General features: G+C 43.4%; 2 protein-coding genes across 3 annotated transcripts in view; one reads left to right on the plus strand and one right to left on the minus strand.

Annotated features, from left to right (window-relative positions):
* The window catches only part of LOC146550034 (low-density lipoprotein receptor-related protein 1-like), a 79352-nt gene that overhangs the window by 49203 nt on the left and 2719 nt on the right, over positions 1 to 27430 (plus strand). The window contains exons 28-89 of one of the 2 annotated variants that reach the window (XM_085259139.1): positions 493 to 624; positions 1579 to 1806; positions 2016 to 2190; positions 2422 to 2516; positions 2642 to 2791; positions 2891 to 3031; positions 3141 to 3269; positions 3358 to 3489; positions 3568 to 3702; positions 3791 to 3920; positions 4053 to 4179; positions 4819 to 4970; positions 5057 to 5181; positions 5357 to 5731; positions 9588 to 9777; positions 9969 to 10173; positions 10280 to 10472; positions 10862 to 10987; positions 11079 to 11207; positions 11327 to 11446; positions 11661 to 11774; positions 11955 to 12104; positions 12201 to 12323; positions 12505 to 12621; positions 12734 to 12862; positions 12955 to 13083; positions 13195 to 13335; positions 13483 to 13670; positions 14587 to 14770; positions 14864 to 14949; positions 15044 to 15163; positions 15316 to 15503; positions 15650 to 15855; positions 17784 to 17972; positions 18210 to 18358; positions 18598 to 18691; positions 18858 to 18974; positions 19376 to 19495; positions 19600 to 19722; positions 19815 to 19940; positions 20038 to 20154; positions 20745 to 20851; positions 20945 to 21077; positions 21217 to 21339; positions 21448 to 21570; positions 21663 to 21800; positions 21907 to 22044; positions 22158 to 22277; positions 22379 to 22626; positions 22713 to 22891; positions 22978 to 23084; positions 23190 to 23309; positions 23411 to 23587; positions 23739 to 23879; positions 23966 to 24139; positions 24973 to 25134; positions 25241 to 25412; positions 25662 to 25763; positions 25868 to 25938; positions 26029 to 26122; positions 26251 to 26289; positions 26960 to 27104. In XM_085259139.1, coding sequence (XP_085115265.1) covers positions 493 to 624; positions 1579 to 1806; positions 2016 to 2190; positions 2422 to 2516; positions 2642 to 2791; positions 2891 to 3031; positions 3141 to 3269; positions 3358 to 3489; positions 3568 to 3702; positions 3791 to 3920; positions 4053 to 4179; positions 4819 to 4970; positions 5057 to 5181; positions 5357 to 5731; positions 9588 to 9777; positions 9969 to 10173; positions 10280 to 10472; positions 10862 to 10987; positions 11079 to 11207; positions 11327 to 11446; positions 11661 to 11774; positions 11955 to 12104; positions 12201 to 12323; positions 12505 to 12621; positions 12734 to 12862; positions 12955 to 13083; positions 13195 to 13335; positions 13483 to 13670; positions 14587 to 14770; positions 14864 to 14949; positions 15044 to 15163; positions 15316 to 15503; positions 15650 to 15855; positions 17784 to 17972; positions 18210 to 18358; positions 18598 to 18691; positions 18858 to 18974; positions 19376 to 19495; positions 19600 to 19722; positions 19815 to 19940; positions 20038 to 20154; positions 20745 to 20851; positions 20945 to 21077; positions 21217 to 21339; positions 21448 to 21570; positions 21663 to 21800; positions 21907 to 22044; positions 22158 to 22277; positions 22379 to 22626; positions 22713 to 22891; positions 22978 to 23084; positions 23190 to 23309; positions 23411 to 23587; positions 23739 to 23879; positions 23966 to 24139; positions 24973 to 25134; positions 25241 to 25412; positions 25662 to 25763; positions 25868 to 25938; positions 26029 to 26122; positions 26251 to 26289; positions 26960 to 27104 — 8912 coding nt within the window. The remainder of the gene's footprint in view (positions 1 to 492; positions 625 to 1578; positions 1807 to 2015; positions 2191 to 2421; positions 2517 to 2641; positions 2792 to 2890; positions 3032 to 3140; positions 3270 to 3357; positions 3490 to 3567; positions 3703 to 3790; positions 3921 to 4052; positions 4180 to 4818; positions 4971 to 5056; positions 5182 to 5356; positions 5732 to 9587; positions 9778 to 9968; positions 10174 to 10279; positions 10473 to 10861; positions 10988 to 11078; positions 11208 to 11326; positions 11447 to 11660; positions 11775 to 11954; positions 12105 to 12200; positions 12324 to 12504; positions 12622 to 12733; positions 12863 to 12954; positions 13084 to 13194; positions 13336 to 13482; positions 13671 to 14586; positions 14771 to 14863; positions 14950 to 15043; positions 15164 to 15315; positions 15504 to 15649; positions 15856 to 17783; positions 17973 to 18209; positions 18359 to 18597; positions 18692 to 18857; positions 18975 to 19375; positions 19496 to 19599; positions 19723 to 19814; positions 19941 to 20037; positions 20155 to 20744; positions 20852 to 20944; positions 21078 to 21216; positions 21340 to 21447; positions 21571 to 21662; positions 21801 to 21906; positions 22045 to 22157; positions 22278 to 22378; positions 22627 to 22712; positions 22892 to 22977; positions 23085 to 23189; positions 23310 to 23410; positions 23588 to 23738; positions 23880 to 23965; positions 24140 to 24972; positions 25135 to 25240; positions 25413 to 25661; positions 25764 to 25867; positions 25939 to 26028; positions 26123 to 26250; positions 26290 to 26959; positions 27105 to 27430) is intronic. The other variant, XM_085259140.1, reaches the window with a different exon arrangement.
* LOC146550035 (galanin receptor type 1) lies at positions 6206 to 8323 on the minus strand. The gene has a single exon (XM_085259148.1). The coding sequence runs from the start codon at positions 7705 to 7707 to the stop codon at positions 6670 to 6672; it is 1038 nt and encodes a 345-aa protein (XP_085115274.1). The 5' UTR covers positions 7708 to 8323; the 3' UTR covers positions 6206 to 6669.

Below are 27430 nucleotides of genomic sequence, written 5' to 3' on the forward strand. Positions count from 1 at the left end.
AGTTCTCCAGCTGTTATCACAATCCTGTCAAGAGGAAGTAGCTCAGAAGCAAATAGTGGAGGAGCTGCAGCTGTGCAACCCACGATCTCACTCTTACACTGTACAGTCTCCATGCATCTAACTTCATGTCCTGCACAAGTTGAATGATGCACATTGTAATGAATTTATACGTTTGTTATAGTCACGCAGTCTGTGGACTCCTTAAGGCACAAATCTTCCCCCCCCCCCCCCCCCCCCCCCACTTAATTACCTTAAAGGCCAATAAATAAAGAGTAAAAGGTTAATTTAATTCCTCTGACACAAGCAGGCTCCAGCATGTCTCGGTGTAACACCACAATGCAGAGTTATTAGTATTATATTCACTGAAATCTTCAAAGCTCACTGTGAGCCTCCTCTTCCTGTGTTTCTCACAAAACACATCTCATCTGCATTTTTGTCTCTCTTGCTTTCTTGAAACATCCAAATTAATGTTTTTCCTTTCCTTCCTTTCAGCCCCCAACCCATGTGCCCCCGCTGACGGTAAACCCCTTTGCTCCCACTTGTGTCTCATCAACTTTAACCAGACCTTCTCCTGCGCCTGTCCTCACCTCATGAAGCTGCAGCCCGACAAGTACACCTGCAAAGGTAAGGACAGACCCGTTGTTTCACAGCAGAAAAGCGCACATCACCCACATTCTTTTTCCCCTTACCTTTTCAAATCTGCTGTGATGGAGGATATACAGACAGCGCTGTCACATATAATCCATTTCATCAAGGAGGGAGAGAGGGGCTTTGTGTTTGCTGGAATCTTTTCATGCAATTGTTTTGACTGCTACGGTGAGCCGTGTTGCTGAACAGGATATCTTTTCTGATAGAAGATCTGATTACGTCGCCTCTGCTTGCTCCATATTCCCTTCTTAGCTTTCAGTTCCATGTAATTTCATATAAAATCCTGTCACTGAAGATGAAGGGAAGTCTTCATTCGTTGCAGTTTGATTGCACGAGTGGGTTTCATGATGGTTTCGAAGGGTAGCTGTGGGGAATTTTTGTACATGTGTGCAGACGCTCTCTTTTTCATCACCTCATATTTTTGCATTTCTCCAAAAATGATCCAAACATGAGCCATTTAGATGTAAAAATAATTGGATGCACATTAAAACGAGAACTTTAATTAAGCACTTATATTCCACTCTGAACCAAATAAAATAAGTTTGGACCAAACTTTCTAATTCAGTGCTTAAAATCATTTGTTGTTTATGCTGATTATGCAGATTTTCAGTTTAGCAGGTGATATTTTATCTCTCTTAAGTATAAGAAGTAAAAACCTAACCCTGCCTAATTCCTTATTTAGAATGTATGTAGCTGAAAAAGGGGTGTTTATGCCTAATATGAAATTTCAACTTCAAGTCATTCTAAATCTTTCCTGACGTCTTCATTTCCAACATTGGAGTTGGAAAAACTGACATGTCTAATTTTACATGTAAAAAAAAAACAGCCTGAAATATGCATTTTATTCCTCTCTTTCTAGTTTTGCATTCCTGCTAGAATAACGTGCTTTAGTAGATCTCATCTCATCCAGTGTTTGTTTCTCTTTTCCAGAGTCTCGCAAGTTCCTTCTTTACGCTCGTCAGATCGAGATCCGAGGTGTTGACATTGACAACCCCTACTATAACTACATAATCTCCTTCACCGTGCCGGATGTAGACAACGCGACAGTGGTGGATTATGATGCTGTGGAGCATCGGATCTACTGGTCAGATGTGCGAACACAGACCATCAAGAGAGCTTTCATCAATGGCACAGGGGTGGAGACTGTGGTCTCTGCTGGTAAGAACAGTCTCAGGAATATCCGTCAGTCCGTGATTTATTTACTTCTTTGCTTTTCTTTGTTTTTTTTAAAAAATAAGGCTCATAATTTAATATTCGCTGTAAAGTATAATAAGAGGGTTTGGGAAGATAAATAAAAACAGTTTTTGTTAGCACGCTGCATGTTCTAAAAATCTGCAAAGCTTCATTTTGCTTCTGAAATTTGGCAGACCTTCCTAATGCCCATGGCCTGGCAGTAGACTGGGTGTCCAGGAACCTCTTCTGGACCAGCTACGATGCCAATAAGAAGCAGATCAATGTGGCCAGACTGGATGGATCTTTCAAGAATGCCGTCATCCAGGGACTGGACAAGCCCCACTGTCTAGTGGTCCACCCTCTGCTTGGGTGAGTGTTCCCGGCACTTAATATGTCTGCATTCAGTTTAATATGTCAGTTATTTCTCCTAATATTACTCACTTAAAGATTGAAAGGTTTTTCTTTTGTTGTTTACTTCTAGGTTATTTTTTTTTATTCCCTTCAAGTTTAGTCTTAATCTTTGATCTACTTTATCCTTGTTTAGTACTGTACTCTTCTTGCCTCTCTCCATATTTCATAATATTCACACTCCCATCACAGGAAGCTTTACTGGACTGACGGTGACAGTATAAGCATGGCTAACATGGATGGCAGCAACCGCACCACACTTTTCACCAACCAGAAAGGACCAGTAGGTGAGCAGATGTACCCCTATCAGTAAATAATACAGATTCTCTACAGAGTAAAAGCCCAGAACAAACATGTTAGTGTAGCACATGTACTATACATAAATAACAGCATGATTTTTATTTGCTTTCAGGCCTCTCTATTGACTATGAAAAGGAGCAGCTGTACTGGATCAGCTCAGGAAACAGCACCATTAACCGCTGTCAGCTGGATGGCTCTAAACTCGAGATCCTTGAAGGTGTTAAAGGCAAATTGACCAAAGCGACTGCGCTGGCTATTATGGGTAAGAAGAAAAGTGTAATACTTTAAGTTTATCATCCTTGTCCTCTGTATATTTATCATTTTTCTGTTGGCTTATATTCTGGTTACATCAATTATGTAGGAGACAAGCTGTGGTGGGCCGATCAGGGAACTGACCAGATAGGAACATGTGACAAGAAGGATGGAGGAAACTGGAAAGTTTTGCGAAACAACACCTCCCCAATGATGCACATGAGGATCTATGATGAGGATGTGCAGAAAGGTAACAGAAAAAGAGTTACATGTTCTGAAGTGGATGTAAAGTCTCCTGCATTTAATGCAAATACTAGTAAAGAAAATGTTTGTCTTTGTTCCTCTGATCTTTTCTTTAGCCGGTGTCAACCTGTGCAGTAACAACAATGGTGACTGCTCACAGCTGTGTTTGCCCACCTCTCCGACAACCAGGGCCTGCATGTGCACTGCCGGATACAGCCTCAAGACGGGCCAACAGTCCTGTGAAGGTAAGACACAGCTACAGTAACTAGAGTAGGAAAACTGGGAGAAGTGCATCGTGAGGCGAGAAATCAATAACCTAATCTCTCTGAGCAGGCATGGGCTCTTTCCTGCTTTACTCTGTTCACGAGGGAATCAGAGGAATTCCTCTCGACCCAGCAGACAAATCGGATGCCTTGGTGCCGGTTTCTGGAACCTCTCTGGCTGTTGGCATCGACTTCCACGCTGGTGAGTGACTCTAAGGGACGTCGAATAGATAACCCAGCTTGAGTGATATTTTTAAACCCGTTTTTGTGTGGTCTTCAGAGAATGACACAATCTACTGGGTGGACATGGGTCTGAGTACCATCAGCAGAGCCAAGAGGGATCAGACGTGGAGGGAAGATGTGGTAACCAACGGTATTGGCAGGGTGGAGGGCATCACTGTTGACTGGATAGCAGGTGTGGTCATGCAAAATGACAATCAAAATTAAACTGCTTGAGTAGAGATAAAAGATGCAGACTGATTGATGGACGTGTTCTTTTACAGGAAATATCTACTGGACTGACCAGGGCTTTGATGTGATCGAGGTGGCCAGGCTGAACGGCTCCTTCCGCTATGTTGTCATTTCCCAGGGCTTGGACAAACCCAGAGCCATAGCTGTCCACCCAGTGAAAGGGTAAGGCTCCTCGCCAGAAGATTCATTTTGCTTTCTGTAATAATGCTGCTTTAAGTTACTTGGCGTGTATTCCCAAGCATACTTCTTCCTCTGACTAAAGTTTCAAATACTCCCCTGCTTCTTTGGCTGCAGGTATTTGTTCTGGACTGAGTGGGGTCAGTATCCTCGTATTGAACGCTCACGACTGGATGGCTCCCAGAGGCTGGTCATGGTCAATGCGAGCATAAGCTGGCCAAATGGAATCTCCATTGATTATGAGGTGTGAACAACAACTGACCGCACTTAAAATCTTTCACACACTTGGCTTTATTAATAGAGGGTGTTTCCAACATCTAGTGTGCTAATTTATACTGTTATAGATACTTCCAGAGACTGGACTGTTGATCAGCTGATCTTTAAATGGATGCTCTTTCTTATGCCAAAAAGGTCTTTGTTTATTTTGAATATTAAAGTGGTAAAAATTAAAATACAGTGAGACAACATTCTCATTTGATCATTTCTAATCCATATCTATCCAAAACATTCTTTAGATTTTGAAAGGACTTTCTCTTGGATTCATTTTTTAAATAAAGTTAAAAAAGGATCTTTAAACCTTTTTTATTCTTTGGAGCGTCTTATCCAGTCTGGGAGTTTTATTAAAAGCCTAAAAGCTGTTAGATATTTAAAATTATAATTTAAACATTTCTTAATGTAAATGGTAATAATATTTTAAGAATAATGAGAATTTATTTTTAAATCGGACTCACCTAAATTCACTTGATATTCACTAAAAGCTTACATTACAAACTGGTTATCAGCTAACTGGTTTCCCAAATACAGGTTCAATTGAACTGAAATCTTAGGACTTTGGTCTGTCCTGAATAATCACAGTTGTTGTTTTTTTACTTCCTGTGCTCAGGAGGGTCTGCTTTATTGGTGCGATGCCAGGACAGACAAGATCGAGCGCATCAACCTGGAGACTGGAAAAAACAGGGAGCTGGTTCTGGGCAACAACAACATGGACATGTTTGCTGTATCTGTATTTGAGGAGTACATCTACTGGAGTGACAGGTCAGTCTTTATGTTGTTTTGAACAATACTTCATATTGTAAGAGTGTTCATTTACTGACTGTTTTATTCTTGTTCTGTTTTTTTAGGACCCATGCTAATGGCTCCATTAAGAGAGGCAGCAAAGACAACGCCACAGATGCTGTGCAGCTCAGGACAGGCATCGGTGTACAGCTCAAAGATATTAAAGTCTTCAATAGAGCCAGACAGACAGGTAAAAACAAACACATATTATCATAAGCTTAAAAAAGTTGCTTTTACTGTTGAAAATGTCCTAATAAGATGGCAGCTGCCTAATAATGACAAAATGAATCGCCACCTTTAGCATTTAACCGTGTTCAGTGTTCGTGTAACAGCAATGCTAATAAACTGTGTGACTCTCTCCACAGGCTCGAACGTCTGCAAAAACAACAACGGCGGCTGTGAACAGCTGTGTCTTTTCCGTGGGAATGGGGAGCGCACCTGCGCCTGTGCTCATGGCATGCTGGCAGAGGACAACCAAAGTTGCCGTGACTACGACGGCTACCTGCTGTACTCCGAGCGCACCATCCTGAAAAGCATCCACCTGTCCGACGAGACAAACCTCAACGCGCCCATTAAGCCGTTCGAGGATCCCGATCACATGAAGAATGTCATCGCTCTCAGCTTTGACTACCATGGCGGGGGAGGGAGGGGAGCCAACCGCGTCTTCTTCAGCGACATTCACTTTGGCAACATCCAGCAGATCAATGACGACGGCACAGACCGCAAGATCGTGGTGGAAAGTAAGTGCGGGGTCATCAGATGCATTTCGCGTTTCTGTCAAAGCGTCGGGAAAACCTTACGTTTTGCTGCTTTTAAGACTTCCCCACCTCTGTTGACAAATATTTCTGCTGCGTTGCTCTTTGCTGCCATATTTTTTTAAATCCTCTCCATTAATAATTGAATGTTGTCCCCTCTACGGTGTCAGCAGACACAATACAAGCATCCGGGAGGATCTGGTGTAATGAACACGCAGCTGTAACTCAACCAGTAGAGACTGACATCACTTCAGAGCTGCTACTGCTTGCGCACACCAACACCCACGCCCTGGTTTTTGCTTGTTTCACCACTGAAGAGCCTTTTAAATCCCGCTCTCTTTAAATAATTCAAGAGTGAAGTATCATATTTAAAAGCCCTGGACCAGAGCTGTTCACATCTAACAAGATTCAAAAAATGAATTATTTTGTTAAGTACAACAGGAGAACAAGGAAGGTGCACAGGGTTTGTGTTTTTACTCATTTTGCATTGAGAACAAGGGTTTGAAGCAGTTTTAAGAAAGACGTCTTACATCGTGTACTGAATGTAGAACTTATTGAGCTCCAAATAAGCTCCAGCTCAGGTTAGAGGAGTGTATTTTATTAACTTTTGACATGATTACATAATCCCATTCTGTCATGTTTTAGAGACGTCTGTTGTCCAAGTTATTAACTAAAATGCACTGTTAATGAAACCAAGACTAGTCCTGTTTCCACATGTGCTAATGGAATAAAGTCAGTCATTGCTGGATGAAAAACGAATGTGGAAAAACATCAAGAAAGTGATCACTTTGGCAATCTGCAGTAAATCTCTTACATCTGGAATTAATTTTATTATATTTAATGTCACTGAGAGTTTCTTATGTAATATTTCAGCCTGTTTGGAGGTATTAACTAGTCTTAATTCCAGATCTCCTTCTGTAAAGTCAGTTTTGGCCTCTCCCTGAGGTACTGTCCTCCTCAAAAGGCCGTACCATGTCTCTGCTCATTGCATAAGGGCAGCCACTCACACAGTTTCTGCACCGTGCCCATTGCCTTCTTCCAAGCTCTAGTAAGTCTCGCCTAAACTTCTGAGACACAAAGCTGTAGAGTACAGGGTTTATCACACCCACTGAGGTTGCCAGCAGCCTGGCCACGATGGCAAATACTTTGTTGCCAGATGAGTCTTTTAAATGTCCTCCAATTAAGGAAAACATGAGGACATAGGAGGGCAGCCACAGGATGGTGAAGACGGCAACCAATAGGGCTGAAGTGTGAGTGACTTGTCTCTGGTAGCGTTCTAGCTGAGAGGCATTCCCCACCTGGCGTGCATATCGAAGAAAACAATAAATCTTTGCATACATCATTATAATGATGCCTAGTGGCAGAGCGAAGCCAAACAGGAAAAGGGCGATGCTGTAGACCAGCTGGCTGAAGTCAGACAGGAAGGCGAAGCACTGCACAACACTGGACACGGTGACTGTGCGAAATGCAAACTGCGGTGCTGCCAGAGCTGAGGCAGGCACCCAGAGCAGAGCTACTGTCAGTTTAATGCGCCTGTGCATTCGCAAGCGGAAGGCCCAGGTGGGGTGTACCACTGTAAGGTAGCGAGTCACAGCCAAAGCTGCCATGGTAAATACGGAGGCAACCGAGCAGGTCACGCCCAGGAAACTGATAGCTTTGCACAGGAAGCCGCCGAAAGGCCAGAAGCCCAGGGTGATAGCGGAGGTGTGGAAGGGCAGGCAGAGTAACAGCAGCAGGTCAGCAGCGCTCAGAACCAGAAGTAGGATGTCTGTGCTGTGTGGGGGCTGGTTCTGTTTCCTCCTCCTCCTAGTAAGAATGATGATGACCAGAGTTTGCCCTATGAGCCCAGTCAACAGAATCAGCCCATCCAAGATGGGGACTAAACATTTAATCAAAACCTCATCTGTTCCAGTCATTTTGCCCAGATTGCTTCTGTTCATCTGCTGCCCCAAACTCTCCATGCAATCCCCGCCGTAAGTCTGCTAAGCAATTAATTTAATATCTTGTTAATGTTAAGCAGCAGAACAGCTTGTTCATGTAGTCTCTGGGTGTTACAGCTGTTGGATCCAGTTTCCAGAGGAAAAAAAGACTCCGCCGAGGCAGTTAGTGGTTTCATGATGATAGTATTAGTTAAGCAGATAAGATCACACTGGTCAGCTGGCTTTCTCACCGACTCACAGGAAAAGGGGAGAAGAAACAGACTTGACTATATCTGGCACTTGCAGAGTCTTTTTCACACTGTGACTCTTATGGTTTCCGAGCCACTTGAAGAAATGTAAATCACTTAACGATGGTTGGATATGGTATTCCCCATTTCTGGGAAAATGGATCAGAAAAATGCACTGTTGTTATCAAGCTTTTCTTTTCCAGAAAACATGAAAGGATGACCTTAAAGGGCGGTCTTTGCAGAGTTGCATTTCCTTAGCTGCATCAGCTCGTCCTTTATAATGTAGTTACTCTGTGGCTGTATTGATTCTTGAAACCAAGCAACAGTGGACGAATCCATCCCAGTAGCTGCTAGTTGGCATTCCTCTCTAAAGGCAGTCAATGCACTTGACTTAAGTATTCCCATCAACCGGAGACTCATTGTCCATGTGAAAGCTCTTCAACCTGTAGACTCCGCCGGAAGAAGAGTTGCTCTGCATCTAATGCGGTGCTAAATCCGTTAAGGAAAAAAAAAAGATGAGGCGTGATGAAAATGAGGGTAACTAACGCTTAGTAATTCTCAGGCGCCACTCGCCCTGCTCTTGTTCTCCCTCGTGAGTGTTTGAAAGACTCTGTTCTGAGAGGTAATCATCTTCCTGTCAGGTTTTCTCTGTTGTTTGCACAGTCAGGGGGCTGAGCTGAATTACCCAGTGGGAGGGTGGGCCCTGGTGATCCTTATTACGTAATCCTGGCTTGAATCAGCTTTACTCATCACTCTTACTTGTTTGTGTGACTGTATTTGGCCCCAAGCTGCTCTTTTGGATTTATTTAAGTCTGTTAACAATGGGTTCAGCCTCAAAATTGTCCTGCATTACTGCTGATTATGGCACTTCGACATTTGTCTATTAAAAGGCAATTAAAGGCTTTCAGCTGAGAGCAAACAGTTATGTAGAGTATCCTTTTTTTTATTGTCGGCTGTAAGTGGTCATAAATGTGGTTGCTAATGTAACTAAGCAGAGATGAATGCACACCGTGGAGCCTGCAAGGCTGCAGCACGGTATTCTTTTCCATGATGATGTGTGTCGCGTGGGTACCGAGAGGGGGGGGAAAAAGAGGAAAAATCGATGCAGGGGGAAGCTGCTTTGTCTTTACCCTGGCCTTTATCCCTAAAGTGACTCAACCTGTCCCAGTTGCAATTTTCTTCCCAGAACAAGAGTTCAGAGCTTGAATGAGAGTATCCACATGAAGCTATGTTTGTATGTGCAGGCGGGTCGCCATAAAATGACACGATGAGACAGACTCTTTAAACTCTGTCCAAGAACAACAGCTGTGACGCACACTCGGTTCTCGGTTATGGCATCACTTCCATTTTACTGTTCCCTGTTTCAGTGGCCGCTGCTTCCCCTCTATCTCAATCTTCGTCCATGTTTCACAGTTTATTAGATGATGCATGTGGATGGGGAAACCTTAAAAGCTCCACTTCCTCTTTAGTCTCATAGGTGCTCCGTGGTAACACCCTGACAGTGATTTATGATGTGTTGAATTCTCTGTAAAACTCCCACTAATGCCTCTAAGAGGTGATATTTTTTTAGTGTAATCTAAAGCATTTGTTAAGCCTTTTACTTCTCAAAGTGTTGGCCCGACACCAGGAAAGAACTCAAATCTGAAAAATCATATATTATATTTCCTATCACAGATGTTGGGTCAGTTGAGGGCCTGGCATACCATCGCGGCTGGGATACACTCTACTGGACCAGTTATACAACGTCCACCATCACTCGCCACACTGTGGACCAGAGCCGTTCTGTGGCCTACAACCGCAACACCGTAGTCACCATGTCTGGAGAAGACCACCCTCGAGCCTTTGTGTTGGACGAGTGTCAAGAGTGAGTCATTAATATTGAAATTTGCTGCTCTGCACTAAATCAGGGCCCAGTTCCAATACAATTATTCTTTTTCTCTTAAGCACTGGATTTATTTTTGGCTCAGTCAAGTGTAACTTTCTTTTTCTTTTACCAAGACGTTTTGGGAGCTCCCACTGCTCTTAATTCTTGTTTTCTGTTTGTTCCCACCGTAGTCTCATGTTCTGGACAAACTGGAATGAGCAGGCTCCGAGCATTATGAGGGCCTCTTTGAACGGAGCCAACGTGATCGTGATCATCGGCAGCGACATTAAAACTCCCAACGGCCTGGCCATAGATCACCGCGCCGAGAAACTCTACTTCTCTGACGCCACGCTGGACAAGATCGAGCGCTGTGAATATGATGGAAGCAACCGTTACGTAAGGCAGCGCTTTCCTTTTTGTTTGTTGTTTTTTGAACTTTCCCTAAAACATGGACTTGCGCCTCGTGTTTATGGAATTACACCTGCTGTTTTTTATGCCTCAGGTGCTGCTGAAAAACGAGCCCGTCCATCCGTTCGGTCTCGCTGTGTACGGAGATTACATCTTCTGGACTGACTGGGTGAGGAGGGCTGTCCTCAGAGCTGACAAGTACACTGGAGGAGACATGAAAGTGCTGCGTGCTGACATCCCTCAGCAACCAATGGGCATCGTTGCTGTAGCTAATGACACCAACAGCTGTGAGTATCACCACTGCTGCAATTTGGCCCCATTGCCATCAGGTCAACATTTTAATTTGCCCAGTAATTTGATTTATGTTTATATAACTGCAAAATGAATGAAATTCGGCTGTAGTTTGTTTAGTGTATGACACTGTGGCAGGTATCATGTTTACTGTCTGCATTATACCTGCATGTGCACACGTTGCCAGGCTGCTAACACTTAGCTGTAAGTGGAGGTATACAGAGCTGCTGCCATGTATATAATAAAAACCCAACTTCCACAGGCTTTTAAATATTGCCAAGCTAGAGAGTTCATGCAAATGTTCATAACTGCAAGAAATGTAATATCAGCATGCTTGTCAGTCATTCGACGTGCAGTTTAAAGAGCTTCTAAAAAAATTCCTCAGGTGAATTTTCTCCTTGCCGAACAAACAACGGAGGTTGCCAGGACCTGTGCCTGCCTACGTCCGACGGCCGGGTCAACTGCAGCTGCCGTGGAGACCGGCAACTCCTCGAAGACAACACCTGTTCTCGTAAGAAAGAGGAAGAATTAAACTTCATAACGTTGCCGTCTTCATCAGAATGGATAAATGTTTCTGAATTCAAACGTTTCTCCCTCACCAGCCCTGAACGTATCATGCGGAAGTGTCGATGGCTTTGAGTGCGGGAATGGTGATTGCATCAACTACAGTCTGACCTGTGACGGCATGGCCCACTGCAAGGACAAGTCTGATGAGAAGCAGTCCTATTGTGGTGAGTTTTTACAGAGCAGTTAGGTGGTGAATTTCAGTTAATGAATAAGTAGCTGCAAGAGATGTTTAAAAAAAAAAACCCTCTGTGCCTGAGCTAAGTCAGCTGGTCCTCCTTCACAGCCAATCGACTATGTAAGAAAGGCTACAGGCGCTGCATGAACGGCCGCTGCATTGGTCACCACTTCTGGTGTGATGGCACAGATGACTGTGGTGATCATTCAGATGAACTGCCCTGCAACAGTAAGTGGTTTGTTTCCAAAGTAGCAGCTGCACAAAGGATAACAGTCTAAACATTCTCATAGTTTGAATAGTGTCGACATTTTTCATGACACCTCTGTTCTGCCTGCATGTTTAAGGAAATCATAAAATGTGCTTAACGGAGAGTTTGTGTGTGGTTTTGAGGATGTATTTTCTCTCCACTTGTCATTTGTGAAACTGCTGTATGTGCTTGCAGTGACACTTTGCAAAGCAGGAGAGTTCCAGTGCAAAGATGGAAGCTGCATCTCCAACTACAGCCGCTGTGACCAGGTGGTCAACTGCGAGGATGCAAGCGATGAAATGAACTGCCGTATGTAACTGCCACGATTTTCAACAATATTTCTTCTTCTTTTTCACAAGTGCACTTCTTAATCAGTATATTAATATAGACTTGACTATGTACTTCAGTGCAATTCGTGTGAAACGGTCTAAGATTTATTTTGCAGAATTTAAAGGGCAGCTCCTGAAACTTGTTCCTGTTTTTTCTCAGAACCCACTGATTGCTCCCGTTTTTTCCGGCTTGGAGTTAAAGGAGCCTCTTTCCAAAGCTGTGAGAAAACCACTCTGTGTTATCTGCCCTTGTGGGTGTGTGACGGCAACAATGACTGTGGTGACTTTTCTGATGAAAGAAACTGTCCAGGTAAGTGTTATCTTTCACTACCAAAAGACATTCAGCTTTTCTGAACCTACCAGAGGTTCTTGATTATGTTTTCTTTTTTTCTCTGTTGTGTTGCAGATAAGAGGAAGCTTAAATGTCCAGTCAACTTCTTTGCTTGCCCCAGCGGTCGGTGCATTCCTATGAGTTGGACCTGCGATAAAGAGAATGACTGTGAGAACGGGGCTGATGAGACACACTGTGGTCAGTCTTCTGCGAAGTTGTCCTCTAATACCCCTATCTTTATCTTGAAAACACACAAATCATAGCAAAAAGAAAACGAAAAGAAAGCCAGACTGTTTTTCTTTGGGCTTCCCACTGCAGATGGAAAAACACAGCTTAAATGTAATAATGACTGTAAAATGCTCCCCACCCTCTCTTGCAGACAAGTTTTGTACATCCACCCAGTTTGAATGCGGGAACCATCGCTGCATTTCCAGCCACTGGGTGTGTGACGGCTCCGACGACTGCGGCGATGGTTCTGATGAGGACCAGAATTGCAGTATGTGACATTTTTCTCGCTACTTCTCTTCTCACATTCAAAGGAGACCTTAAACTCCATGACAATTCCTGACGTCCTATCCATGTATGACTTCTACATGATGTCGTTACAGAATCCAAAACCTGCAGTCCTGAGGCTTTCCAGTGTCCAGGCTCCCATATGTGTGTGCCGCAGCGCTGGAAGTGTGATGGAGACAACGACTGTCCTGATGGAGCTGATGAGAGTGTGAAGGCTGGCTGCAGTGAGTGACACAGTTAGCAGATTGAAGAAAAAGTGCAGAGAAGCGATACAGTTCCCCATGCATTAAAAACAAATGTTTCCATCTGCTTCCAGTGTACACCAACAACACGTGTGATCCTGAAAACGAGTTCATGTGTCAGAACAGGCAGTGCATCCCCAAGCACTTTGTGTGCGATCATGACTTTGATTGTGTCGATAAGTCGGACGAATCCCTCGAATGTGGTGAGCTTTCAATCCTGGAAGCTTATTTAGCCTTTTGCTTGAAAATGAATGTTGTTTTTTGCTAAACCACCAACTAAAATTGAGATTAATAACAAATGCGTTTTGATGTAGAATATCCGCCGTGCGGTCCCGATGAGTTCCGCTGCGCCAATGGCCGCTGCCTTAACCAGAAGAAGTGGGAGTGCGACGGAGAGTTTGACTGTCAGGATCGTTCCGACGAAGCTCCCAAGAACCCTCGCTGCACAGACTCTGGTATTCATTTCCTCTCTTTCGCTACATCTTTTATTTCTCTGCCAGCATAATAAGGTGTGAATCATATGTTAAATTTCTTGCTCATAAAGACGTAGCCACATCCCGCTTCACACTCTGATATAACCTGCTATTTGTCTATGATTTCAGAGAGGACGTGCAATGACTCAGCTTTCATGTGCCATAATAAAAAATGCTTGAATGAGACACTGCTGTGCGACCGCAACGACGACTGTGGTGATGGCTCCGATGAACTCAACTGCTTCATCAACGAGTGTCTCAACAGCAAGCTGAGCGGCTGCACACAGCTCTGTGATGACCTCAAGATCGGCTTCAAGGTAACTAATTCATTGTTTGTTGTCAAAAACAAATATCATGACTAATGAAATTATTGCACAGGCTTCATTGGGCCAAAAAGTTTTACTAAAATTCATGGAGTCAACACAGGAAAAACAATGTATATGCCAGTAACGATGAGTCAACGAGGAGCTGATTTTAAAAGGTTGGGATCCACTCACTTCAGGCACGCAGTTATGCAAGACGAAAAAACATGTTTTGCCTCGTCCTTGAAAGTAGGAGGCCAGTCCTGGAACAGGTTGAACTCTGCGTGAACTCCTGTGTCTGTGGTGGCGAGGTTGTGGTCAGGGCTTAATTTGAAAATGATAAGATTTTGTTCACCTCAAGAATCCTGGTCTGGGATTTCAGAAGTATTGCAAACTGACTAATTATGATTGCACAAAACTTAATTGTATATATTGAAACTTTGCCATCAGAGACTTTTCACAAATGTGGCTTCCTCTGTGTATTCTGGATGGCAGAGCAGAATTTGTGTGTGTGTTCTTTCGAAACATAGATGTGTTTATTGGAAGTGACAGTTACAACGATTCCGACTAGTAATGAATACGTGTTCTAACCGTTCCTTATGCTGCGATGATGTTCATGCCATATTTATTTTAAACACATATTAATGTCAGCTTATCCTTTACCCCCGTACTCTGTTGGAAGACGACTTTGCAAATGAGATTTGCAGCTATTTACGCAGCACTTTTGACAGCAGCAGCTGGATTTCTTTTTCAGAAAGTGAGCAGAAATAAAGCTTTTGGTGAAGGTAAAGCGCACATGTCTGTGGCCGATTGAGAGCTGATTGAGACACGCTGGCACGCCTTTGTAACCGGTCCAGGCTAAATGTGAGAAGCGGCCAGATCCGTAGGCTGTGAGATTTTGACACATCTCCTGTGCTTTTGGCACCTTCAGTGCAGGTGTCATCCTGGTTTCCAGCTGAAGCGTGATGGGAAGACATGTGTGGATATAGATGAGTGCACAACCACCTACCCCTGTTCCCAACGTTGTATCAACACACACGGCAGCTTCCACTGTCTCTGCGTCGACGGCTTTGAGCTCAGCCCCAATGACCCCACTGTTTGCAAGTCCACATCGGGTAAGGCACACATACGTGAGTTTCAGTGCGTCTTCACAGCAAATGCACGCCTAAAGCAGTAAAGTACGTTTTCTATGTGATGTATGCGTGTAGATGAAGAGCCCTACTTGATCTTTGCCAATCGGTACTACCTGAGAAAACTGAACCTGGATGGTACCAACTACACTCTTATAAAGCAGGTAAGACACACAGATGACAGTTTAAAGAAACATTCAGTGTTTTTCTTCTGTGTTTTTCATTTTTAATATTGCTCCTTCCTTTTCCCCCCCTCAGGGTCTTAATAATGCAGTAGCACTGGACTTCCACTATGCAGAGCAGATGATCTACTGGACGGATGTGACCACTCAGGGCAGCATGATTCGACGCATGCATATGAACGGCAGCAACATGGAGGTGAGTGAGAACATCTGAAATCCTTTCGTTTTGATTTAATAGTCGAGCAATATTTATTGTGGAATGCTGGATTATTGATGCAGCGAACCCGTGAGTCCCTGATTGGGAACTACATCATCATCATCTTACGTATTGATTGATAAACCTGGCAGGTTTTGCACCGAACCTCTCTGAGTAATCCCGATGGCTTGGCGGTAGACTGGGTCGGTGGAAACCTGTACTGGTGCGACAAAGGCCGAGACACCATTGAGGTGTCAAAACTTAATGGGGCTTACCGAACGGTGCTGGTCAACAGTGGCCTGAGGGAACCTCGTGCAGTGGCTTTGGATGTACGCTATGGGTGAGAAGTTACACTGCAGATCAGCACCAGCTACACTCACTGTTTATATAACTTAAATGTATAATTTCCTAATTATTTCTCATCTTAAGCTGATTTAGATTTGAATGTACAACTGTAATTTCAAGATTGTCTTTCTCCAATCTTAGTTATCTTTACTGGTCTGACTGGGGTGACAGCCCTCACATTGGGAGAATTGGGATGGATGGCACTAACAGAAGTGTCATCATAGAGGATAAGATCACCTGGCCCAATGGATTAACCCTGGACTTCATCAATGACCGTATATACTGGGCTGATGCCAGGGAGGACTACATTGAGTTTGCCAGCCTGGATGGCAAGAACAGACACACAGGTAAACAGACCAGTAAACACATTCACTTTTTTAAACTGTTTGACTGGTGGTGCCATATCTTCTAAAGTTCTGAGATTTCAATTGTTTGTTTTTGATTGTTGTATCTGTCTGAAGAAACACCGACTCTGAACCCACTCGTCATTTCTTTGTATTCTGCTTCTTGTAATTTTTCAGAGTTGTCTTGAAAGTAAATATACAAACTCAATTTTTGTTTCCAGACGTGTTTGCATGTTTCAATAAATCACAGCATTTATTTCCAGTTTTCCCTCAAAGAAATACGGGTTGTTTCAAGACTTTTGGAAAGTACAGCATGTGAGAGTCAAAATACTCTCATCTTTAGTGCCTTTTTTTTGTCAAAGACTAATTATGTAAAACCTCTCAGTAAAAGGCAGCAGTGTGCTATTAAGTGTCACAGTTTCTGTCCATGAACTGATTTAATCTTTTAAATAAATGTGTCAGGGAGCTGAGGAGCTTTAAGTGGTTTATAGATCATAACTCATTTAACAGGATAAACCGTTTATGACAAGACCATAGTGGTGATTAAAGAGGGGTTAGGTTTTCCTGTGAGGAAATTTTGCAGGTTCACATGGAGTTGAAATCTGAGTGACTTTCTTCCGTACACACACACACACACACACACACACACACACACACACACACACACACACACACACACACACACACACACACACTTGAGAGACACCAGGCATGAGCAGGCAGGTTACATGGCTGTCTGCTATTCTGGAGTCCTGCAACTCAAGTCCAGAAGACACAAACTGTGAATAGGACAGATTGTTCTGGTAGGAGAGGCCTCTGAGCGTGTGCGATATCTGCATAGGGCTCAGTTGTTTAGTACATGTACTACAATAGCTGGAATTGTTAAACGGCTTAGCATGCAGGAATTCTGGAGTGCATTGGTCATCTGCATTAATACTTCCCACATTTTATAAGTTGTGCTTAAAACTTATAGATAGCATAGGGATAGAATCCTTTTTTCTTTGTTTAGGCATATGCATTAAATTATGGGATAGTTTACAACTTACAGAATAGACTTCCAGCAGAGTGTTGTGCTTCATGAACATTTTTGATCTATCAAGATGAATTGAAGCTATTTGGCATTAAGAAGTCATCATAAAATGTCACTGACTTCTTTCAGCTCAGCGCTCTAGATTTAATGCATCCTATAAATTATTATTCACCCATCCCTGGATACACATATGCCATAAAACACCAGTGTGCCTCTGTGTGTCTTTGTGCAACAAGACTTGGCCTGTTTGAATTGAGATAAGAATGGATCAAAGGGCAATTAATGTTAATCTCACCAATACCTCAGCTCAACTTGATGCTATAAAAACCGCTATTACATCACAACGTCAGTCGTTTAAGGTGCATTATTCTTTAAAGTCAGCGCTGAAGCTACGGTCTCTCGCCGTCGAGGTATTTTGAACTTGTGCCACACACACAGCATTTGCAAATTTGTCAGCATGTGATGCATTGCTATGGTGTGCTTCCATAACACACAAACACTGAGAGTGAGAATAAAATGTATTATACAAGAGCAGGAAAAGTGGTTAATAGTGTAACACCTAATGAGGTGTAGAACCTATTATATAACACAGAGATATGGTGCATGTCCGCGCCCCACCCTGCCTCAGTTTGCCATTAACAGTGCAGGATTTTATCAAAGGTTTCTCTTTGCAAAACAGCAACACAGGAGCAGCAAGAGCTTCACATTCTGAATATGTTGACATATTCACATGTATATTTGAGATACAAAAAACATTCACGTATTTTTTTGGTGACTGTATTATATGTTGTTTTAAGGCATTTCCTCCAATCAGCCTACTGAAGGCTGCAGTAGGAAACATCCAGAGTGATTTGTCTTCAAATATAGAGTGCGATTTGTTTATTCTTGTGTATCCTCACAGTTCTCAGCCAAGACATCCCTCACATATTTGCCATGACACTGTTTGAAGAATACATCTACTGGACCGACTGGGAAACAAAGTCCATCAACAGAGCTCATAAGACTCTGGGTACCAACAAGACGACCCTGATCAGCACCCTGCACCGACCCATGGACATCCACATTTACCATCCTTACCGCCAACCTCCGGGTAGGAGGAGTAAATGTGGTCTTTTGAACAAGTTTACAGTCTTAGTGCGCAAACTGTTTACTGCTGTTAAGTAACATTTCAGTATTGATTTAGTTTCTGTCTGTGGTGTAATAACTTATTTTCAGTATATTCAAATATATTCCCTACATTAATTCAGATCTAAAACCTAAGGGTTGGGGGTGGAAAAATAAGTGAACCATGTGGTGAAAACATTTTCCCTCTTTTTATCTTTTCCAGTGCTCAACCACCCGTGCCAGATAAACAACGGTGGCTGCAGTAATCTCTGCCTCCTTTCTCCTGGTGGGGGTTATAAGTGTGCCTGTCCCACCAACTTCTATCTGGCAAACGATCAGCGCACTTGCATGTCCAACTGCACAGCCAGCCAGGTAATGATGTAAACATCATTAATGGAAAAATGGCCCATTGATAACTGGCTTTTCATATCTCAGTTCCCCGCTGTGGCCTATTTGATAAACTACTCATGCCTGGTCATTGCTTATTGACAGTTGGCTGGCTGCCCGGTGATACAATACCTAGCTTACGCTTTTGTCAACGACAAATGAGCCAGTGAAGCCCTGATGTAATGCCCTATCATCACTTTGATTCACTTCTCTTCCTGTTGCAGTTTGTGTGCAAGAATGACAAATGCATTCCTTTCTGGTGGAAATGTGACACAGAAGATGACTGTGGAGATCGTTCAGATGAGCCAGAAAACTGCCGTAAGTCTTTGAAGAAGATAATTAGGACGTGATGGAGTATGGCAGTCATCTAGCATGCTTTATGCATGCTATACCTTTTGATCTCACCTTAGCCCACAATTTAACAGTGAAATGTTTGTCGGTATGATCTTGAAACACCGCGTGACTTCTACTTCTTCCACGACAGCCGAATTCAATTGCAGACCAGGGCAGTTTCAGTGTGGCACAGGCATCTGCACCAACCCTGCATACATCTGTGATGGAGACAACGACTGCCAGGATAATTCAGACGAGGCCAACTGTGGTATGTGCCTGTTTTTTTGTAATATATGTTCATTTATGTACAAAAATTGTCACTGTTTTATTTGAAATTTTCACAAGAGGACCCAGTATAAGACAGAACAGGGACTGACAGGAAAAACAAGAAATTTTGATAAATAGATAACGTGGAGCAGCAGGAGTCTAAAATCAACATTGACAAAAGGAGAGAACAAGAGAAAGTCTGGAACATGAGGGAGTTGAGATCATGTGATGATTTGACAAAGACTCACACTTTATACACACGAGGCACATGTGAAGTCAGTGAAAAATAAAGAAAGCTACATGAGGAACCAACCTTCAGAATTTAACAGCAAATAAACTGGAAAAAATTACCTTAATGTTATTTGCTCATTCATTTTTAATCTCTTTCTTATCTCACCGCAGACATTCATGTTTGCCTGCCCAGCCAGTTCAAATGTTCCCACCCCAGCCGCTGCATTCCAGGCATCTTCCGCTGTAACGGCCAGGTCAACTGTGGAGAAGGCGAGGATGAGAAGGACTGCCGTGAGTATACCTACGTTTTCAGGGGTTTTTTTCCCCCCTTCTTCTCTCTCTTTTACTCCACACTTACTGCAAACCTGTTATTCCCCCCCATCTCCACCCCACAGCTGAAGTCACATGTGCGCCCACTCAGTTCCAGTGTGCCATCACCAAACGCTGCATACCTCGTGTCTGGGTGTGCGACCGTGACAACGATTGTGTGGACGGATCAGATGAGCCCGCCAATTGCAGTAGGACTCGCACTTTACTCTGCATGTTGTTTATTCTGAGTCATCCTAATTAGCTTTAAGTGTAACTGCCCCCCATATGTTTCCCTTTGCAGCCCAGATGACCTGTGGTGTGGACGAGTTCCGATGCAAAGACTCTGGCCGCTGCATTCCCGCTCGCTGGAAGTGTGACGGCGAGGATGACTGCGGCGATGCATCAGATGAACCGAAAGAGGAGTGTGGTAAATATTGTGTTTTCTTTTTTAAGTAAAAATTCTCTCTCTATTTTTTTCTCTTTTTTTGATTTCATTGGCAATAATAATTTTGTGTCTTGGACAGCTGAGAGGACGTGTGAGCCATACCAGTTCAGATGTAAGAACAACCGCTGTGTGCCGGGCCGCTGGCAGTGTGACTATGACAATGACTGCGGGGACAACTCTGATGAAGACAACTGCAGTAAGTATCACTTTGAGCTTGGAAACAGTCCCTCCATATGTCATTTTACCTTGTCCACTGTCATTTACACTCATGCCCGTGTCTTTTTCACTGGTAACAGTCACTTTGCACCTTTTTAACTCTTAACTGCTACAGCGTTTGTTTGGTGCTAATTCATTGCCCATTTCTCATCTGATTATTTGTTTCATTTCATACTGTCCTGTTGGCATGAGCCAGAGGTAAGTTACTTCATCTCCATAAGAGAACCACTCCCATTTTGAGCACCTCTCTGTATCTGTTATTAAATAGTGTCTTCATTCACTGTCCCTCTGACCTGTGAGAGTCTGCAAGCTGAGCTCTGTACAGATTTCATCGTCAGTGCTAATTGGCTATCGCAGCAAATATAACCACAGAAAGCCAACAGTTATAAAACCAGTTATATTGACAATAAATTGTGATAAAACAGCTCCTTTCACTCTCTCACATTAGTGTCTATAGTCATCCTCATGTAATTGTTACACTCTTTGTCTTGTGCTGAAGGGTAAAACGGCCATAGCTCACCGCAACTGTGCTCATGTTGTCAGTGACACAAGCCTTGTGTTCTTCTGTAGTGCCTCGACAGTGTTCAGAAAGCGAGTTTGCCTGCACCAACGGCCGTTGCATTGCTGGGAGGTGGAAGTGCGATGGAGACCATGACTGTGCGGACGGATCTGATGAGGTTGGATCTGTTGAAATTGTTTGGAAAAGAAAAAAATCCTTTTTGCACTTCCTGTTATGTCTGTGTTTATGATGGACTATGATGTTTCTTTAGCATGGCTGTGATCTGAAGTGTGACCAGGACCAGTTCTCGTGTAAGAATGGACACTGTATTCCGATCCGCTGGCGGTGTGATGCTGATCCTGACTGCATGGACGGCAGCGATGAGGAAAACTGTGGCAGTGCTGGTAAGCATATTTCTGTGGGTGTGTCATTTTTAAGAGAAAAGTAGATCCCAGATGCCTTAAAGCTGACTCGCAACAAATGAGCTTGTATCAGGTTTTACACGAGCACATACCGGTAGTAAAAATCAGTTTCTTCCTGCAGCTGGCCGTCACTGCCCTCTGGATGAGTTCCAGTGTAACAACACTCTGTGCAAGCCCCTCGCCTGGAAGTGTGATGGAGAGGATGACTGTGGGGACAACTCTGATGAGAAACCCGAAGAATGCAGTGAGTTTTGCCGTCTTGCTGATCAAAATCATGTTGAATTCCTATTGCATTTTTTTCTTCTCACCTATTTTTCTTTCCTCTTCCCTTCTCTTTCCGTCCAACTCTTAGGGAAGTTCCAGTGTCCGCCGACAAGAGCGTTCCGCTGCCAAAATGACCGTGTGTGTCTGCAAGTGTCAAGGAGGTGTGACGGCGTTAATAATTGTGGAGACAACAGCGATGAACTGAACTGCCGTAAGTTAGGAAGTTGTTCTGGTTATAAAATCTCCTACTTCCTCATCTTTGACTGAGGAGATGCTGACTTATGTCTGCGTTTTTGTCAACAGAGGCTCCTCCATCTGTTCCCACGTGTGAGAAAGACGAGTTCTTGTGCTCCAATGGCAGATGCATCAGCTCCAGTCTGCGCTGTAACTTCTTTAATGATTGCGAAGACTATGGCTCTGATGAGATCAACTGCAAAACGGGTAGATCTTCACTCACTTCTGCATAACTGACCATGGACCTAAGGTCTGAAAGTTTTACCCTTTAAATCCACAGGCTTATCTTTCACTTGTGTTTTTTGTCCTATAGACACAAAGCTAAACGACTGTCGGAGTAACACAACTCAGTGTGGTGATGGAGATGAGGCCCACTGTGTCACCAATGGCACAGACTCCTTCTGCTCCTGCAAACCAGGCTTCCAAAAGATAGGACACCACACCTGTGGAGGTACACGCAGAAAGTGCATCATGACAGCTCTTAACCCTCAATGTAGAGGGTAAGGGCTGGGCAATATTTTTACATTTCATGTGACTTTCTTTTTCTTTTCTCATATTTTTAAGATAAGAACGAGTGTCTGCAGTTTGGAGTCTGTTCCCACATCTGCAATAACACCAAAGGCTCCTACAAATGCAGCTGCCACAAGTACTTCACCAGGATAAATGACACCTGCAAGGCTGACAGTAAATGCGCTGCTTATTTTATTAAGTATTTTATCAAGTCTTGTAATAATTGTTCACTTCAAGGTGAGCGTCACTGCAACGGTTTCTCTCTTTCCTTCCAGACATGAACAGCAGTCGGCAGATTCTATACATCGCTGACGACAATGAAATCCGAAGCCTTGACCCCGGCATGCCCAACTGGCGCTATGAGCAGACCTTCCAGGGTGATGCCAGTGTGCGCATTGATGCGATGGACCTGCACGTCAAGACCAACCGCATCTTCTGGACCAACTGGCACACGGGGCGCATCTCCTCCTACGAGCTTCCAGGATCATCCTCATCGTCATCTTCTAGCATCAACAACCTGCAGGTAATGCTGGTCAAATAATGCAAAATCTCTAGAGCACCAATATACACGCCATCATTCAAACACCTCAACTTTGTGCTTTTATCCAGATCAAAGACCTGAAGATGCCCCGTGGTATTGCTGTGGACTGGGTGGCTGGTAACCTGTACTGGACTGACTCAGGCCGAGATGTAATTGAAGTGGCTCAGTTGTCAGGCCAGCATTCCAAGACCCTCATCTACGGCATGATAGACGAGCCTTATGCCATTGTAGTGAATCCACAGAGAGGGTAAATGGATCATTCTTTTAAGGATTTCTTTTTCTGTTGTCTTATATTTTGCACATATGTGTTCTGACTCTGGATTTTTTTATTAGTACCATGTACTGGGCAGACTGGGGCAACCACCCTAAAATTGAGACGGCCGCCATGGACGGCACTCTAAGACAAACACTCGTCCAGGAGAACATCCAGTGGCCGACAGGTAAGTACTGCTCCGAGTCTGAATTTATTTGAATCCAGATACGCATAATTATTCATCCACACAGTGTAACATTCTCATTAAGGCTCTCTAATTGTGCCTCTGCAGGCTTAGCTGTGGACTACTTCAATGAGCGTCTTTACTGGGCAGATGCTAAACTATCAGTCATCGGCAGTGTTCGTCTGGATGGCTCTGACCCTATCGTTGCTGTCTCTGGCATCAAAAACAGTTGAGTTTATTCTGCAACTTTCCAGACTACATGCAAGTTTGCTAATGTGACATTAACACTTGCCCGCCCATATGTATTTTGCACTTTTTTTCCCCTCTAGATTTGCTCCATCCATTCAGCATAGATATCTTTGAGGACTACATTTATGGGGTCACATATATTAACAACTTTGTCTTCCGGGTCAACAAGTTTGGTAAAGGCCCTATGGAGAATCTCACCACAGGCATCAACCATGCTACAGACATAGTCCTGTATCACCGTTACAAGCAGCCAGAGAGTGAGTATCAAACATATTGCTGGTTGATTTGTCCAAGGATTTTTCTTCACACATAGTCTGCTTCAGTCTTAATTTAAAATGGACACCACACACCTTGTTTTGATGCACGCTTTATGGATTTTCTCACTGGTCATGTTTCTCTCTGCACCAGTGACTAACCCGTGTGACAGAAAGAAGTGTGAGTGGCTGTGTCTCCTCAGCCCCAGTGGGCCGGTGTGCACCTGCCCTAACAACTACGTTGCAGACAACGGCACATGTGCGGAGAGACCAAACCCCACCCAGTCACCGTTCTGTATGTACACTACATAAACAAGTGGCTTCCCTTCTAGCAAGGTTAACATGTACACACTAAATTCAAAGTGCCATGTCCTTTGACAGCCCCGCCCTCAGTTCCGTGCGATATCCAGTGTCAGAACGGTGGGAGCTGCTTCTTCAACGACCGTCAGGTGGCAAAGTGTCGCTGCCAGCCCAGCTACATAGGCGAGAGATGTGAAATCAACCAATGCAGGGACTACTGTAAGAACGGAGGCACCTGCACTGCTTCTCATGCCGGTGAGAGATTCAATTCAAGGTTTATCATACGGCACCAAAGCACAACAATGGTCGCCTCAAGGCATTTTTATACTGTGTGGTAAAGACGCCACAGTCTAAGCCAGTGATGACTCCGGAGATGGTAATGTTGGTCTGTCTGATTTGTGTTATTCAGGACAAAGTATCTCAACAGGTTTTGCATGAAATAACATCAACATTTACATTTCTCATACCCAGAGGAGAAACTCTCCTTTGGAAGAGCTGTTTTTTCTTCTTCTTGTGCCACAGTGAATTTGGCCAAACTATTGAATTGCTTGCCATAAAGTTTCTTCTAGACCTTAATAACACAATCCTTTGACATTATCCTTCTTCAGGCTAAAAAAAAAAAAATTTCAGTTGATCCAGTGCTTTGGCTGACGATCATCAGCCTGAGCTGTACCCTGAGTTTACTGCTGATTAGCAAACGTTACTGTGCTAATCAGGTTGAATTTGACGTGCCAAGGCTTTTGATCACAGGAAAGAAGCTTTTTTCCCGCCCCTATTCCAAGAATTGTTTAAATCATTAAAAAAAATCCACTCTTTTGATGTCTGTCTTCAGTACTCATTAGTGATAGCAATTACAGGCTGCAGCAGAAGGCATGAATTCCACATATTTCCAAACCTTTGTCTCACTGGTACTTCACTGGTTCTGTCATGTGTGCAAACCAGTGGAATTTCTAGTTTAAGAAACCTGAGAAGGAACTGAGTCAGCAGTTTTGGTTGTGTTTTTGTCAAATGTTAAATGAAATGTAATACTTAAAATTTCAGTTTTATTCAACATTTATATCTTTATATATTTTAATTGTGTATTCTAGGGTTGCCAACTTGCAGATGTCCTAAAGGCTTCACAGGGCCAAACTGCAATCGCCACACTTGTCAGGACAACTGCCTGAATGGAGGCACGTGCTTGGTCAGTAGAGGCAACCAGCCAACCTGCAGTTGCCTGCCAGAGTACCTGGGAGACCAGTGTCAGTACAGTAAGTAAAAGCACCTGAGGATGTTTCTGTTTCTTTAATAGATTGCTAAGCAGGGTATTTTGCATCAACAGTATGTGACCCTCTTCTCTTTCTTTGCTGTCTTAAGGTAAATGTGAAGGCTTCTGCGAGAATGGTGGAACCTGCTTACAGACCTCCAACGGCACCAAACTTTGTCTGTGCCCCACCAAGTACGTCGGGCACCAGTGTGAGCTGGACAAATGTCAGTTCTGCGGAACGGGCAAATGTTTGACATCAGCCTCAGGGGAGGTTTCCTGCAGGTGAGTATCGTGTGGGACGTGGTTACTGTGCTACATCGATTAGACTTGGATTTGTAAATATTTGCTGGCTTTTATTTTGAACTGCCAGAATATTCTTCACCCAAGGTCACCCAGCAATCTGTGGATTTTGTGCTTCCTAACAGTGCACAGCATGGAATATATCATTCTGAAATCGTGGGAATCATTATTATTATTGTTATTCTGCTGCATTAGGATCTTCTTTAATATTTTTTTCCTGTATGTTTGAAGCTGTCCAAATGGTCAGATCCAACCCAGCTGCTATACCTGTTCAAACTACTGCGCACATGGACAGTGTTCAGTAGACAATCGCACACTGCTGCCACAGTGCACGTAAGATCCCAGTAGACATTAACAGGCATATATATAATATTTTATTGTTTTAATGTCCGCTTAGCACACTTACCCACATATCCACTGTGTACCTCTATAACCAGGTGTGCTGTTGGATGGAGGGGATACAGATGTGATATCACAGCTCCTATAGAGTCTCCTACTTCTAGTGGTAGTAAGTCAGCCACTCCCTGACCAAATCAAAGTTTGTTCATAGAACATGCACTTTGGTCCTATTTGCTTATCATTATTTGTTCACTCATAGGTACTGCGTCAATCATCGTCCCAGTGCTGCTGCTGCTGTTGCTGGCATTGCTGGTGGTTGGTGCCATCTTGTGGTACAAGCAGAGAATGCGTGGGTGAGTACTAGTTCGGGACGCTTTTTCATCTTTAAAAAATTCAAACTCCATTTGTCATCTGGTCCTCACCGTTCTGGTCTTTCTTTCTCTCTTACCTTTTGATAACCATCTATTTCCCTGTCTCCCAGGTCTCTATGCCCGGGCAAATCTCGTTCTCAGTGCTCGCGGTAACTTGATAGGGTTACATAATTCACCTGTTGACCCCCAATTCCTCTCCTCTCCTTTCCCTAAAATACAGTCAGACTGCCTTTGCTATGCTTTTGTCTATCCTTTTGTCCATTCTGTCGTTCAGTGCCGAAATCTTTCCATTGTCCTCGCTTGCCATCTTCTGTTTGGCTTCCATGGGGTTTCCCACCCAACAACACAGGGGGCCTACTCACTCTGGAATAGCTCTGGTGATGCACGAGTAGTTGAACTTTTGACGTCCTCCCATTGTCCTCCATGCCTTTCCCTGTTTACATTTGTAAATATTAGGCTCAGGCAATGTGCTTGCAGAGTAAAATGTATAACTGTGCATCTCTGAAAAATGTTTATATGCTTGCAAACAGCCGAATATTTGCAATCTAATCCAGCATTCTCCGCAATGGACATGCTGCAGTATATTCGATAGGTTTGATCAAATGGCCTTTTGACACAAAAGCTCATTTGAAAACCTTTGATATATGTTGTCTTGTTCTTGTCAATTGTACATAGCCAGTGCTGAGTGAATTTATGATATGGGTTTATGATAAGACACCTTTTAGTCACTCTAGCTTTCTTCTGAGGTTAGCACATCAATTCTTTTAAACAAGGGTCTGAATCTGCTTCTAAGATAATTGTTGATCTGTTTCTCTGCAGTGCCAAGGGCTTCCAGCACCACCGAATGACCAACGGGGCCATGAATGTTGAGATTGGAAACCCTGCCTATAAGATCTATGAAGGAGATCCTGATGATGATGCTGGGGAACTTCTGGACTCCGACTTTGCTTTAGACCCAGACAAGGTAACAAAGCTTAAAAAAGCAGTTTCATTACAAAATATCTGAAAATGCCTGGTAGTGGCTAACCATGCAGATATTTCCACATTTATGAGTCCTTTTGTGAGTTTTTTTTTTTTTTTTTTAATGAATTGGTTTTGGTTGTGGAGTCATTATAGACAGTAAATAGACCCTTCTTTGTGATCTAAAGAACACTGGATGAAAGTAGCTGGGTTTCTCAATATATTCCTGTCCTTTGGACGTCTAGTGAAAAACAGTTTTCTGTCTTGACTGATCTGTAATCACTTTTCTACATTTATATCCAGTTTTTTGCCATCGAGATCACCACAGTC

This window comes from Mchenga conophoros, linkage group LG20 (genome assembly GCF_057382185.1).
Source record: "Mchenga conophoros isolate Kocher_MC1m ecotype Shallow Benthic linkage group LG20, M_conophoros_male_GT1.1, whole genome shotgun sequence".
In the NCBI taxonomy this organism is placed as follows: Eukaryota; Metazoa; Chordata; class Actinopteri; order Cichliformes; family Cichlidae; genus Mchenga; species Mchenga conophoros.